This window comes from Canis lupus, chromosome 7 (genome assembly GCF_048164855.1).
Source record: "Canis lupus baileyi chromosome 7, mCanLup2.hap1, whole genome shotgun sequence".
Classification (NCBI taxonomy): Eukaryota; Metazoa; Chordata; class Mammalia; order Carnivora; family Canidae; genus Canis; species Canis lupus.
The window spans coordinates 54,090,554-54,106,831 of NC_132844.1; the positions used below are offsets into that span (position 1 = coordinate 54,090,554).

At 36.9% G+C, this 16,278-nt stretch overlaps 1 protein-coding gene across 1 annotated transcript in view; it reads right to left on the bottom strand.

The window, feature by feature from the left end:
- Window positions 1-16,278, bottom strand: part of TFAP2D (transcription factor AP-2 delta) — a 55,703-nt gene that overhangs the window by 27,929 nt on the left and 11,496 nt on the right. Inside the window, exons 3-4 of the mRNA XM_072832695.1 lie at window positions 13,764-13,929; window positions 13,470-13,588 (exon numbers count right to left, since the gene is read on the bottom strand). Coding sequence (XP_072688796.1) covers window positions 13,470-13,588; window positions 13,764-13,929 — 285 coding nt within the window. The remainder of the gene's footprint in view (window positions 1-13,469; window positions 13,589-13,763; window positions 13,930-16,278) is intronic.

Below are 16,278 nucleotides of genomic sequence, written 5' to 3' on the forward strand. Positions count from 1 at the left end.
CCCTCTGTGTTTCCAGGACAATGATGATCATACCCATAATGATAGGAAAAACACCTCAGTAGCATTTTATAATTTATATTGCCTCCTATATGAACACTACCATCAGTTCATGTTTACTGACATTATGTTGATATTATATATAACAAAAGCTATTGTACTATAAGTATCAAATGAGTGTTACAGATAAAATGTTTTCCAAAAGTTCAAAGGGGAAGAAGGTGGTCATCATGGGGAATTAGATAATGTTTTGTGAATTACCAATCATGATTTCCACCTCCCTCACCCCCGTTTCAAAGCAGTGGCAGGTTTTTAGTTAAGACTTTCATATTCACGTGGTAGGAAACAGATTGTTTGTCATCCCTTCTAAATAGGAACTTGACATAACTACATGGAGAGGGTCTCTATATTAGTTTGGGTATTGATAGTTATTGAAGGGCCACAGTTTTAGATAAAGCTGCAATGTAGAAGAAATATTTTTAAAGTGCTTATTACCAGCAGTTTATCCCCCTAACTTATTAGGAAAGAAAATCCATGCATATTTGGCAGAAAAATGGCACAAAGATTTTAAGACATTGTAATGCCATCTATATGATCACTTTTGCTAGAAAAATGACAGAAGGGAGATAATTCAAGACATTTCAAACTTGAGATATAAAGTCGGAAACAGTGGCCACAGCATGTGATAGAGGATAAGCTCATGTGATCTTAGGACTTACAAGTATCTTGCCACTAACACAATAATCCATCCACAGTGTCATCTTTGTACAGCATGTGGAGTTGTGTATATTGATATATCTGCATATTGCAATATTGTCACAGAAAGGGATATTTGGATAACATTTTCATAGACTATTATATATATTTATCCTCCACTGCTTATGCAGGAGTGGGACAAGTGAAGCAGTGCAAACAGGAGGGTGGCAGCATGTCTCTTAAATTTTATGCTAAAACCTGATTCTGGCCCATTATATGCAAAGCTCTCACCGGGCGGTAGTTTTTAAAACAGTTTGAATGGAACAGCTGCTATTTACATTTACACTGACAGCCAGATCCTTCCTTCCCTTAGTTCTGTTTACTGCTTTCTCTTGCTTGCAATGTAACATTGTTACTGGATGTATAGCAATGCTACATCAAAAGAAGTGGCAAGTGAAGACACTCTGATATGTAGTTTAAATATGTGTATTATGACACAAAAGCTTTGTGTGTGGGGGCCCAAGAATGAATGAATGAATGAATCTGCGAATTACAACACACATGATATTCAGTAAGGATGACAAGTCTGTAGTTAAATCCTGTACAGCAGGTATCTTAGAGTCAACAAGTTTAAGAAAAATAGAAGTTTTAGGATCAAGAAAGCACATGAAAGGGTGCCTGGGTGGTTCAGTCAGTTAAGTATCAGACTCTTGGTCTCATGGGTTGTGAGATCGAGCCCCACGATGGGCTCCACACTCAGTGGGGAGTCTGCTTGAAGATTCTTTCCCTCTGCCCCTCCCTCATGCACATGTGTGTTCACATGTGCGCATCCTGTAACTCAAATAAGTAAACCTTTTTTAAAAATAGTTTTAAAAAACATGTGAACAAGATTCTAGGGGATCTGACTGATTCATGAAGATAACGATCAATGAATTTCTTGGTGTCTGTGGTGGGACAAGATACCCATGTGAACTACAAGCAAGTGCAGTGACCTGGTGGGAGAATGATCTGGGAAGGGCGGAGAACATTTGTCCTTCTATCTCCATATGGCAAATATTGCTGTGTCAACTCATATCTTTGTGAGATGAGGTAGGATGCCCTAGTTCTTTGTTTGCAAGACAGGCGTAAGCCATTTTTAAATTTTAATATGCTGTGCAAGTTGATAAACCAGTCCCCTCCACTCTTTTTTACACAACTGAAGCAATACACTAACTTTAGCATGTATGACCATTTTATATCATGTCATTTCAAGAATATTTTAGAAGTAGGATGGATGTTTGGGGCTAAGGGTTATTGCTTGCACAGGAGTATTTTAATTGCAAGGCTTTAGAATCTATAAGTGAAGCAGGGCTTACCCTGCTTCCAAAAAAAGTAGAAACCCCTAAGAAGCATTCATTTTTTCAATAATGACATCTGCAGTGGGTGACTCATACTGAATAACTGTCTCAAGCCAACAGAAGTAAAATTACAGAATATGAGAAGAGCATAAAAAAGGACTTGCTCCCTGATGTCAGGGCACTCATTTTTCACACTCAAAAGCAAATAGTGAACAACTATGGGAAAATATTAGGAAAAGTTTAAATGTCTATCACTGATGCAGCCTGGAAGTGGAAAGTTAATGGGAAAATGTTTTCTGGATTGCTTGTTTTTACTGAATTTCTGGATTCCCACACTATTTAACAAGAAGAAGATCTAAATATATTTTTAAATAGAAATAACTACAGCTAATTTTCAACCATTTGTAAGTCATTAAGGATTTTTCCTTCCTTTATTGTATTTAGGGAAAATGTACACTAATTTGCACTAAAGGATACTTCTATATTGTTAACACCAGGTGATTATTACCAACTGCCACTGTAACAATATTGCCCTAAAAACAATTTAGCTTAGTATTGCAATACCCAATGTTATTCAATAAAAGCAACAATTCATATGTGTTAACTTCTAGTCACATATCTATGATTTCAATTTTACTCATATGTATGTGAAATATGTGACTTCTAGTCACATATCTATGATTTCAATTTTATTTATATGTATGTGAAATAATCTGTGGGATTATTCTAAGAAGCACCTATTAGAAAGCAAACTTGAGGGGTGCCTGACTGGCTCAGTCCATAAAGCATGTGACTCTTGCTGCAATACTGGATGTAGAGATTACTTAAAAATCAAAATCTTAAAAAAAAAAAAAAAAAAAGAAAATTTGGGAATGTTTTTAAATCTGGATATTCCATTAAATAAACTGTCTATAATATCAACTTATAGTAAACTCTAGAGCTGAGGGACAAAATTAATATAGGCTTCCCAAACTATTCTGAAAGGAATGTACTCTATAGCACTACATATAATACAATCTCATGACATAAATAAGTGCCTTATAATGTGGTAGTTTCCTAGTTTAAAGATGATTTTGTTTAAACACCAACACTTTGTTTTTCAAAGCAATAGTTTTGTTTCCCATTCCACACCCTACACTTAGCATATCAACTGATTCATAAGAGGTACTCAGTAAACATCTGTCAAAGGAACAAGCTTTCAAATATCTTATTGGTTAGTTATAACAATAGTCTTGTGAAAACTTCTAAAGAAAACAGTGAAAAACTAGAACAAAGAATTGTTAGAAAGAATGAACTATATTAGAAAATCCATAAAAATAGAGTGCATCATTACATCAAGGGAGCCATTTTTTAAAATAGACAATACATGTACTTTTCAACACTTGCTGCTCCCATAACCTGGGTTTTTTTGTTTTTGTTTTTAATGTACAGGTGTGACCCCCATATCAATTAACTCTAAGTATGTGCATATTTTGAAAGCTTCTAGGGACACCTGGGTGGCTCCCTTTGGCTCAGGGCATGATCCTGGAGTCCCAGGATTAAGTCCCACATTGGGCTCCCTGCGAGGAGCCTGCTTCTCCCTCTGCCTGTGTCTCTGCCTCTCTTGCTCTGTGTGGCCATCATGAATAAATAAATAAAATCTAAAAACAAAAAACAAAAAACAAAAAACTACTGTCCTAAGCTGAAGGGAAAGCATTGAGTAGGGATTAGCCGTATACCTTCACGAAATACAAGAATTCTGTGGCTTATACAAAAGGATGATAGTCACTATAAAGTCAATTTTAAAGGATACAGACCTCTGTCTATCTGCACCCTTGCATAGAGTTGTGCCTTATCTGGCTCATATGGTATAAATTTTATAAAGAAAAGGAGAGACGCCTGGCTTGCTTAGTTGGTACAACATGCAACTCTTGATCTCAGGATCATGAATTCAAACCCCACATTGGGAATGGAGCCTATAGATAGATAGATAGATAGATAAATAAATAAATAAATAAATATTAAAAAATAAAAACAAAAATTGGAAATGGGTGGTAGAAGTAGAAACAAGAGCCCTGCTAAGGAAATGAAGTCGTCAATCTACTGAAAAAGTGTATTTGGAGAGTGATGTAGTGTAAAATGAAGCTTGCTTTTCATACTAGTAGGGAAAAGATGAATTTTCAATAAAAGGTGTTGGGACAACTGGGTGGCCATCTGGAAAAAAACAAATGAAATTGGATCTATATCATGCATTTAACGACAAAACAAGGTCCAGATGGATCAACGATTTAAACAAAAAATAGAACCACAAAGTAATTAGAACATGGGAGAATTCTTTTATAGCTTTGGAATAAAAAAAGACTTTTAAAATATTACAGTTAAAACTAAAAACCATGATATAAGATGTATGAGACATATAGTTATACCAATATCAAAAAGCCTATATGACCTAGACCTAAACAAATAAGAAAACCAACAAAAAACTCCTAACAGCAAACAGACAAATCAAAGCTAGTGGTGGGGAGGCTTTGCAATTCAGATTAGAGACATTCAGCCAGATTTATCGTATATAATGAGCATTCACCAATCAATAAGAAAAATATTTAAAAACGCCTCATAGGGACAAAGTAAATGAACAGACAGCTAAGTTCATTAAATTCTGCTAGGAACACTCAACTCAACCTCCTTCATAACTGAGGTGCATTTTTTTTTAACCCATCAAATTAGCAAAGATCAAAAAGTTGATAGCACTCTCTTTGGGCTCAAGTACAGGGTGCTCCCCTTGCTGGTGGGGTCATAAACATATAACCACTATGGAGAACAATCTTCCAATAATCTGCTAAAATTACAAACTCAAATATCTTTTGATCCTGCAACATTCCTAGCAATTTATTGAATAAATGTACTTGCATATCTGCAGAATTATTTATGTAAATGTAAGGTTACTCATTGTATAATTCACAATTTGCAATGGCTGAAGATTGTAAACATCTATATAATAATCAATAGGGAACTGGCTAAATAAATTATGAGACATTCAAACAAGGGAATACCATGAGTGTTTAAAAGAATGGACAACTGGTAAGCCCTGAGAAAAAACATTATTATAAGGTGTGCAAAAAGAACCTAACAGCAGAATAGTGTGTATAGAATACTATAATTTCTTTTAAAAATTAAGAAATCCCATGCATACATACACATGTCCTCGGAAGGAAATAGAGAACCCATTTGTTTAATAGAACATTTATTTTCCTCCAGGAAGGGAGCTGAACAACTAGGGAATACAGTAAAGAGCAGATATTTTACTATATGCTCTTTTGTAACTTTTATGTTTTCTACTATTTAAATAAATTATCTACTTAAAATCATATTAATTCAAAAGTAAAATTAATCTCTGATTCCGTTCTTAAGAGAGATTGAATTCTAAACTCAAATATTTGTTGTAAATTAAAACACAGGCAATTCCAAAATTGCCTTTGCTATTCAGCAGGATATAGACAATAACAGGAAGAACTACAGTCTATAATTTTATTAAAATACCTATGAATTTTGATAAGTGTCAATAATGTAAATAAAGTAGAAACTGAGTGTTTGAAAAGCACATTAGTCAAGGCAAGAAAACTTGATATACCTATACTCACTCACTACACCTTTTCTCTTGAGAGTTCATTGCCAAGTCAGTTTTTCTAGACTGTGAGTATATTTAATCCTACATAAGATGTATGAGACAGATGTAGCAGCAATGAGTGAGGAGCATCAAAGATCTGTCCTTTCTTTACATACCATACAGCATCATTGCTGAGAAGACTGTGTCCAGCTAGAGATTACATTTTCTAGTATACCCCATACCTTTGGGATTGGATGTGGCCACATGACTAGTTCTTGGACTGTGAACAGTAGTAATATGGGTCACTCCTGGCCAAGTGGGTAAGAAGCTGTGTACTTTTGTCATCATGTATCTCCTTATTGTGAGCTCAATGAATGGGACTCCTAGGACCTAGTGAAGGAAATAACTATAGATGGAAGGACTCTGGGTCCTTGAATGAAACTGTGAGAAAATACCCCTGGTGAGGAACTCCCACATCAGACTATGATGAGAAATAAGCTTCTACCATGTTAAGCCACTGAACATTTGGGAATTAACTGTTATAATAGCTAACATCATCCTAACCATTACAGATATTACAATCTTTACTTATAAACTAAGAAAATGAAGCTGAGTCAGGTTAAGTAACCAGCTCAAAATCTGACACAATTTCAAAGGTCACTTTATTTGGAGCAGGAGAGACATACTTGCTGAAGGGATAACACATTTTGCAAGTGGGACAACTAGCTCATATAAGTTAGAAGTTCAGGGCAAGGCCTAGAAGCTTACATTTTTTGAAACTAAAGAATGAAACAACAGCAACAAAGGATTTAAACTCAAGAAGAGTGAATGGAGATTATATATAATATTGGTAAATGGTCCCCTTTCTTTTGTTGGTGTATATTCACACTCTCCTCTGTTCTATACTCTTTTGAAATACACACACACACACACACACACACACACACACACACACAAGATTTGACCCCATCACAACAGAATGCAAGTCAAGGTATTTATGTTAATGGACGTAAGCAGTGCTTTCAGAATGCCTGGTGTTGCCCAAGAATGTTACATGAGCTTTTGCAAATTCAGCAGAACTGTCCCAGGAAAGCACCCACTCCAGTGAACAAAACTTCCCTCCAGCAACACTCTATAACTTTAACCATCTTGGAAAACCTCACATGAGGGGGGAGCAATGAGTAGGAATAATTACATCATTGAATCCTCATGTTTATTTTAATAACCACTGACTCTGCAAAGATTGTTCTGCAATAAAATACAGAGAGGGCAGCTAATAGAAGCTGCTGATTCATAAATAATAAATAAATAGTAAGGGTATTAGAATGAGAACAATAATATTGGCCAAATCCTTTGAATGTTTTTCAAAGATAGAAGTATTTCCACTATAGAATATTATACCAAGATCTCCTCAGAAAGGTATGTGTATTGGGTTAAACAACTCTAACCCACAATATTTTCCAGAGAGTAACATCTCTCTGATGTTAGAAAATCAGAATGAAACAGAAGAGAAGTCACAGCAATATGATTAAAACAGAGGAAACAAAAAGAATATCAAATTTATGATAAAGGGGGAAACAAGAAGTTATATCAGCTACTAATTATATATCTAAAACCCCTTAGATGAAGGCATATGGATAAAAAGGAAATATTATCTACTTTACATTCTGGGGACTGTGGATTCAAATTCAAATTCAAATTCATATCTCAGTCTAGTTCAAATATGTCTGTTATATGGGCCTAAAAAATCCCCACTCTAAATATCTGCTTTATCAAAGTTTTCATTTTCAAACAACTTTGTGAAGTCAGTTTCAAGTTCTTCATTCCAGCAGTTACTAGGTACAATATTTGTATCAGAAATGCTGTGAATTATTTAAATATAAATTTGCATTAAATAGCCCTCTCCTTTAAATTCTTAAAATAATCCCTAAAATGATTACTTTAATATATTGATTTAAGAACAATTTTAAGATGGCACTATTAGTTGAGTAACTCCATTTAAAAGAAATACGGGATCCCTGGGTGGCGCAGCGGTTTGGCGCCTGCCTTTGGCCCAGGTGGCCCAGGGCGCGATCCTGGAGACCTGGGATCGAATCCCACATCAGGCTCCCGGTGCATGGAGCCTGCTTCTCCCTCTGCCTATGTCTCTGCCTCTCTCTCTCTCTCTGTGACTATCATAAATAAAAAAAAAATAAATAAAAAAAAAACAACTTTAAAAAAAAAAAAAAAAAAGAAATACAGGGGAAAGTTATTATAAAACAATTAAAAGCAATGATGGAAAGCCCAAGGCAAGCATGGAAATTTGGATTATTATGATGAAACTACTGTTATGCCAACGACTGGGGGAGTTTTTGAAAAACAAATGTTCATTTGCTTTTACAAAGTTTATATCATCTCTGCATGGAATGCCTACCAGTGTATCCATGCACTTCTTTTTTTTTTTTTTTTTTTGGAAATTTCTACCAAAACAGAACCAATGGCAATGCTGTATTCAAATCTTTCCCAGAAGGGGTTTGACAACTACTATGACATCATAGAAGGCTGACATTCATGAAATTTATTTCTAAGTCTAGTGTATGAGGAATAAAGCCAGTTAGATATTAACTCATTTGTGCTTAAACCCTGTACCAAAATGGGGGTGGGGTGAGGTGTGTGACTGAATACTAACAGTATATTGGACCATCAGGATGTTTGAGAAATAACTCTATAAGAGTCTCAATCAACAGTCTTAAAAGACATTTAAGATATATCAAAATAAAAAGTTTCTACACAGGTTAAGAGACAATCAACAAAACTATAAGGCAAACTATAGAATGGGAGAAGATATTTGCAAATGACTCATCTGATAAACTGTTAGTATCCAAATATATGAAGAATTTATACAACTCAACAGCCAAAAACCAAATAATCCAATTTAAAAATGGGCAGAGGGCCTGAATAGACATTTTTCCAAAGAAGACATCCAGGTTACTAACAGACACATGAAAAGATGTTCATCATCACTTACCATCAGGGAAATGCAAATCAAAACCACAGAGAAATATCACCTTACACCTGTCAGAATGGCTAAAAAGAAACAACAGGTGTTGGAGAGAATGAAGGGAGGAGAGAACTCTGGTGTATTGCTGGTGGGACTGCAAACTGGTGGAACCACTGTAGAAAACAGCATAGAGGTTCCTCAAAAAGTTAAAAATAGAACTGCCCTATTGCCCCAGCGATCATACTACTGGGTTTTTACCCTAATTCAAAGGGATACATGCACCCCTATGTTTATAGCAGTCTTATTTACAATAGCCAAGCTATAGGGACAGTCCAAGTGTTTATCGGTTGATGGGTTGTTCATGTACACATACACACACAATGGAATATTCAGCCAAAGAAAGAATGAAATCTTGCCATTTACAATGACGTCGGTGAAGCTAGAGAGTATAACACTAGGGAAAATAAGTCAGTAAGAGAAAGTGAGTAAGAGAATTACTGTATCATTTCACTCATATGTGGAATTTAGGAAACAAAACAGATGAGCAATAGGAATAAAAAGGGAGAGAGACAAACTGAGAAACAGACTCTTTAACTATGAGAACAAACTGAGAGAACAAACAGAAAGGAGGGGTTTAGAGGGAGGGATGAAATAGATGATGGAGATGAAGGAAGGCATTTGTGATGAGCACCAGGTGATGTATGGAATTGTTGAATCACTATATTTTACACCTAAAACTAATATTACACTATATGTTAACTAACTGGGATTAAAATAAAAGCTTTTTAAAAAGAGAGTCATTTAAGAAAAGCTATATTACTAGATACTGGTATTCAAATATACATATGGGTTATTGAAGAAAATCTAGGAGGGACGCCTGGGTGGCTCAGCAGTTGAGCATCTGCCTTCAGCTCAGGGCTTGATCCTAAGGTCCTGGAATCGAGTCCTACATCAGGCTCCCCGGAGGGAGCCTGCTTCTCCCTCTGCCTATGTCTCTGCCTCTATCTGTGTCTCTCATGAATAAATAAATAAATCCTTAAAAATAAATAAATAAACTTTAAATAGAAAAAGAACATCTAGGAGATAAATGGGAAATATCAATAAGAATGGTCAAAAAATACTATTCCTTCCCATAAGAACACATATTTATAAGAAAACTGATGGATGATTTTTGATGACTAGGAATATAGTTTTAGAATTTCTGAAAAAAATTAATCTGAAATGTTGCTGGCTCTTACAATATATGTTTGACAGGAGACAAGTTTCACCCAAAGACATGGTCAGTTTAAAGTCTTACAAGCACCAACTGGTAAATATGGGGAAGTTTTAATTTACCGCTTAAAATTATACAAGCAATTTTTCTTTCAATTTTTTTTTTTACATTGGGATAATGGCACGTTGTTCATTGTTGCAAACTTTACAAACACTAAACATTTCTGAACAGCTAGCCAGTTTTTCAGTTAACTTTTTCACTAGTCCCCCACACCCACACGACTTAGGAGTTGTCATCTCTGTGACCTAAACATTTGTCAAAATGGGCACCAGAAACAATAACACAAATGGTGATCCTACCATGAAGATTATCTAGTGTTTTCTAGCTAGTGGGTACAGTCACCAAAAGGCAATGTTTAAGACATTTCGAGGGAACTTTTTAAAAACACTTTGCTGAATTCTCATTTAAGGAAGTATGTGAGTAATTTTGCATGGCCCTGCCCCACCAAGCAAACAATCAGAGAAAGTTATTCTCTGTGGGCGCTATTCAGAGAGTCAGCAGACAAAAACCGAGCCTGAGTGGGCACCCAGCACAGCTGCCCTTTCACTAAAGAATCTGAAAGAACTAAATCAGACCCATATTAGTGCAAAAAAGGACCAAAATCCCAAAAGTACTGAAGAGAAGCATTAACTATGTCAAACTTCCAGGGGTTTTGATAAGTCAGAATTAAGTCACCATTATTCTGTATACATCTAGCATCATCTATAGGATTCCAAAGACTATGTGCCTACTGCACAAAATGGCATCTTGCTGGATGGAAAAGAGTCATCAGGTGTCATAACCAACCCAACCAAAATGTGGGAATAAAAATATACAGGAGAGTCCTCAACAACACAACTGCTCTTCAGGTCAGCCCAGTGATAAAATGAATCCTATTTTAATTTAGATGGCATATCCTTGTTCTTCAAGTATTAGATTCTTTCCATGTGTTAAGACAACTTACAGTTTTTTAAACTGTGGATCATGACTCAGTATGGGTTTTGAAATAAATTTAGTAGGTTTATAATCAGCATTTAAAAAGAACACAAAAATATGGAATAATATAAAAATCAGAGAACATAACACATCATAGTAAAACTTTTAAGTGTGTGCGGGGGGGTGGAGAGACCGAGAGATAGTGTGCATATGCATTTGAGGGTTATAATACATGGAGAGTTAAGGGATGCAAAAGGTCCTTTTGCCTCTGAATATATTTTCCTTGGCAGCCCCGGTGGCTCAGCGGTTTAGCGCCACCTTCAGCCCAAGGCGTGATCCTGGAGACCCGGGATCGAGTCCTACGTCAGGCTTCCTGCATGGAGCCTGCTTCTCCCTCTGCCTATGTCTCTGCCTCTTTGTGTGTGTCTCTCTTAAGAATAAATAAATAAAATATTTTAAAATAAATAAATAAATATGTTTTCCTCAATTCCATCACAGTGAGTGTCTAGAATTAAACAATAAAAAATGTATTTCTCTACATCATGAGGATTTAGGGCATTTCAAAAGCATCCAATTAAAGTGTCTGGAAAGAATAAAATCTTAGGTTTCATCAGCCAAGGCTGATGTGACTCCTCCATGAACACACGTCAAATGAATAGAACACAGTTAGCTAGATACTTCTACGGTAGGAAAGGTATGTTGAAGAGTAGATGGCAAGACCACAAAGATCATCCTAGGAGTTCACATATTTAACTTGTACTTCTTCTGTTAGCATAGATTCATGATTCCTACACAGGATACTTCAGTGCTTGGTTACCATAAAAATCAGTAAGAAGACTTGTGAATATACCCTTTTATATATGGCTCTTCAGATATATTGGCCAGTATATTCACAGACACTACAGAAAATGGTCTTTGCTAGGGCCTTTAATTTTCACACTTATTACAAATTTTATGAGAATTCAGCCAGTCCATCCTAGGAAGTGGAAAGGATTTCAAGAAACATTTAGATCAATGATCCTTAAACCTCATAATACATTACAATCATTGGGGGTGTTGAAAAAAGAATAGATGCCTGGGCCATACCCCCAGAGATTGAGTTTCAATTGGTTAGGGAAGGGGCCCAAATATTTTTTATAAACCTCCTGAGTTGATTTTCCTGCAGAGTTGGGTTTAAGAGCCAATCAAGTCCTACCACTCATATGATTCTTCAATGCACTTCATTATATTCTGAGTGTTTTGTTCTATTGTTAAATAGCTATAATTATCTTCTTACTTAAATTGAACAGGAATCTATATACTTTTAGAATCAACCCATGTGTCATTTTTTTCTACCTCATCCTTTCCCCAGTACTCCCAACCCATATGAGCGGATGACAGGTCAACTTCTACCATCCGTCAGTTCTCAGTATCAGCACACACAAGCAAACACATCACAAAACATAGGACAATAGTAATGGTAATACCAGTTAAATGTTGGTGGTCAATAATGTTGTTGTTGTCATTACTGCAATTAGGGAACAAAGCAAATGTCTAGAACATGCTAGTTTACAAAGTTATACAGTAATTGGTATGAATTGATAATCTGGATAAAGGCAAGATTTTTTAAAGATTTTATTTTTCATGAGAGAGAGGGAGAGAAAGAGAGGCAGAGACATTGGCAGAGGGAGAAGCAGGCTCCCTGCAGGGAGCCTGACGTTGGACTCCATCCCAGGTCTCCAGGATAAGGCCCTGGGCTGAAGGTGGCGCTAAACCGCTGAGCCACCCAGGCTGCCCAAGGCAAGATTTTTTTTTGCGTGTGTTTCCATTACTTTTCACTTCCTATAGTGCCTTATAGACAATAGAGTAGCCAAGGCAAGAAAAGTTTCACAAGTGTGTTTAGGTGAGTTTTGATTAAAAGGCCCCTTTGTTCAGATTTAAAATAATAGCATTCTGGGTTATGGAAGAACTCTCCTTTGACATTCAAAAGCTCCCCCAAAAAGTTAAAAATAAGCCTTCAATAATACCTCTTCTTAAAAGAAGTTTGAATAAGATTATGTAGTTTAGTCCTTACAGAAGAAACAAAAAGGAAAAGGTAAGTTGGGAAAACAATACCTTCTGGGAATATATTACTGCCTCTGTCTCTATATCACTGGTTAACCTTAACCCCTCTGTAACTCAGCTTATCCACCCATAAAGCCATGGAACTTCACTGTACTTTAAGAGATGCCTACTAGGATTAACACAATATGCTCTCAGGCTTGGTATCCTGCCTAGACTCCTGTGAACACTATATAAAGGGTGATTACTTATCCTATAGAGCATGTTGCACTGCATAATAATTAGGTAAACCAGATTTACCTGAACTCCAAGATAAATAGTAATAAAAACGACAGTAGCAAAGCCAGTTTTTGTTGTTGTTGTTGTTGTTGTTGTTGCTGTTATTTAGAAAATACTGGTCGAAGTACTTAAATCTTGCATTGTCTTCTTCTTTATTATTGCCAGGATTAGTATATTAAATGACATTTTAATTATCTAAGCCTTATGTTGTCTAATTTAGTTATCTTTGTCATGATTAACTGGGAAATTCACCTGTAACTGTTAACTGTCTTGCTTAATACTATAGGCAAAAATGAAACAGCATAATCTGACAGATCTGAGTTTGTTAACTTTCTACCATTACCTTGCAGAGCTGAAAAATCATACCTTCAACTAAGGAAGTAAGGAGGGTAACATTGGCTGCTTTCCGTCTTCCTGCTGGCAAATTCAGGCCAAGCCTATCCAGTTTCTCTCTCAGGCAGCGGCCCCCATTCTTGGATTTTGCTCTGCCCAAAAACAAAATAAAAACTGGGTTTTGAAAGTTCACATTCTAAGGGAATTGATGAGAGGATGTGACCAGGTGGGGAATTCAACATGAGACCGAAGGCCTAAAGACAGAGGGCTGAGGAGTATTGTATCAGTACAGTTAGAAGACACAATGTGCCAGAAAACAGTTCTTACCTTCTCAAAATGCCTCCCAGGAGTGAAGCATTGAGGCATTCAGGTGGTGAGAGGCGCCTCTTCACCTCAGCAATGGTCACCTTGTATTTGGAAGTTGAACTGAGAAGGGACAAACGGCCAGGGACAGAGCAAAACAAGTCTGTGGGGTTGACCACACATGTGCCACCTTGAAGAGGGGGGAAATATATTACATATTAGTGACAGTGAGAGGAGATAATTGCACGAAAGACAGTTGACATCAAGGCACTACTTGGGATTTGGGAATACATGGCAACAACTATTCTCATGTATACATCACCTGGATCATCTCAGAAAGCTCCTCTGAAGATGTCCTTTCAAATAACAATAAAGATTTTATCCTTCAAATATCATATAAAACATGTTTGTGGGGTTACAATTTTTAGCAAAAATTAGCATCCTATCTAGTGTTGGCTGGCTCATCAGTGCTAATTTTGACATACACACACACAAAACACACTTCAAAGAACCCCAAACTCCACCAGTTAACCCCACAGAGGGTATGTATTATTTTTTCATTTCTCTATGAGTATGCACGTATGTGCAATATATACAATGGATGGATTTATTTTACCCATGACTTACTATGTAGACAAGAGTTTTGAAATCTCTTTTCCAAATTGTTTGAAAATGTCCATCTCTTTTCGCTTATCCACTTACCAACTGTAAGTACTGGAATAACTCAGTTTCCAGGTACCACCAAAAATAATCAGCCCATTGTCATAAATTTTCAACCCATGTGGGTGTGGATGATAGGTCACATCTCTCTACCACATGCTAAGACCTCAGGATTGGCATACCCAGTCAAATACAGCACAGCACTTAGAACGCAGTAATGGTTACATTAAATGTTAGTGGCTAATGATATTATTGCTTTGGTTGTTGTTATTATTATTACTATTAGGGAACAAGGCAAAGATAACTGCTAATAGCTAAATCACCAAAGCAATTTTGCCATTCTAGGGCCCCTGGAGCAGAATCCTTTTGTCTCCAAGCTCCAGAAAGCCCCTTGAGTTTTGCTCTCCTCTAGGATAACAGAGTACATTCCCTAACTTCAGGCACTTAAAGTAGACTTGAGGACCCAAGATGATAATCATTGAAGAGAGTTTCCTGCTGCCCAGTTCTCCCATACTGCAAAAATCCTGAGCCAAAGTCCATACTGCTAACATGGTGGCTACACAGCCCTGACATCTAAGGCTGCCTCTTCATGCATTGAACAATCTGAAGGCCAAGCTTATGAGGTTCATTGGCAAGTTCAAATTCAAGGCTTGCTTTCCTGAGCACACATTTGGTTCTTCAACTATGGGAGATCTTAAGACTCATCTCCAAAAAAAGGTCAAATTCTATGGGAGAAAAGAGAAAAATAGGTGGAAGAAGAAAAACAAGCAGGAGTGTTGCCCAAAATCTTTTTACTCAAAGGGACCACCCTCAACTGACAGCACTGACATCTCCTGGGAGCTTGCTAGAAATGCAGAATCTCAGGTCCAACTTCAGACATTCTGGGTCAGAATCTGCATTATAACAAGATCCCCAGGAGGTTCATGAGCACATTAAAGTTTGAGAAACCCTGGTCTAGGACTTGCCACTTGCCTCTCACATAGCTCCTCCCCTCCTTTACTAGGCCGCTCAGGTACAATGTATTGCTGAGGTTTCTGGCATTCAGATTTAGGTGTGTTCTCTGGGCACTGTGGCTAAGGAACCTGGGAGGATACTTAAAAACATGAAGGGGTCCTGGATCTGAGTGGAGAGACAGGTTGACTTTACCTCACTCTTTTTTTTTTTTTTTTAACCTCACTCTTAAAGTGTTTCTACCCCTGTACTACCTGGAATTCTTGGAGGCTGTCCTAGAGTCATCCAAGTTTCCCCTAAAAGTATTGGGACAAATGTCTTTCTCCTTGACATTGGTAAGGCTGGTGATCACCTTGAATGATCTCCCAAAAGAGAAGAGAGGATATTGCAAATATTGGAGCAGCCAGCCTTCTCCAAACTGGAAGACAAGTCCTGTACACTTGGCTAAATTCCCAATGTTAGTGTCTGGAAACTGGCCCTCGGTCTGAAATCTGAGAGGTCACAATCTGTCAAACTGTCAAACTGAAATCCTTTTCCTGGCATTAAACTTGCGGTTAACATAGCAGAAAACCATGCAAATGCCTTCCTCAGGAGTTCTTGACACAAATTCACCTAGGCTTCCCCAATTTTCATTGTCATAGAGAATTTTAAAGCTCATCATCATCGTCATCATCATCATCATCATCATCATAGTTTTCCCAGATTTGGGGGCCTGGAACTACCATTATCCTTTCATTGATTCTCTCCCTTTATACCTACAGATACAAGATGCATTTTACAAATAAACTCTTATATGGCTTTTCAAAAGTTGAGATGAACAAGAATATATCAATGAAGCTGGCTTTTAGCATCATACTGTCAGGCTCAGGACCCTGATAACTTTAGGACTTAGGTCATTGTGGGGTCATGTGAAGCAAAAATATTAAGA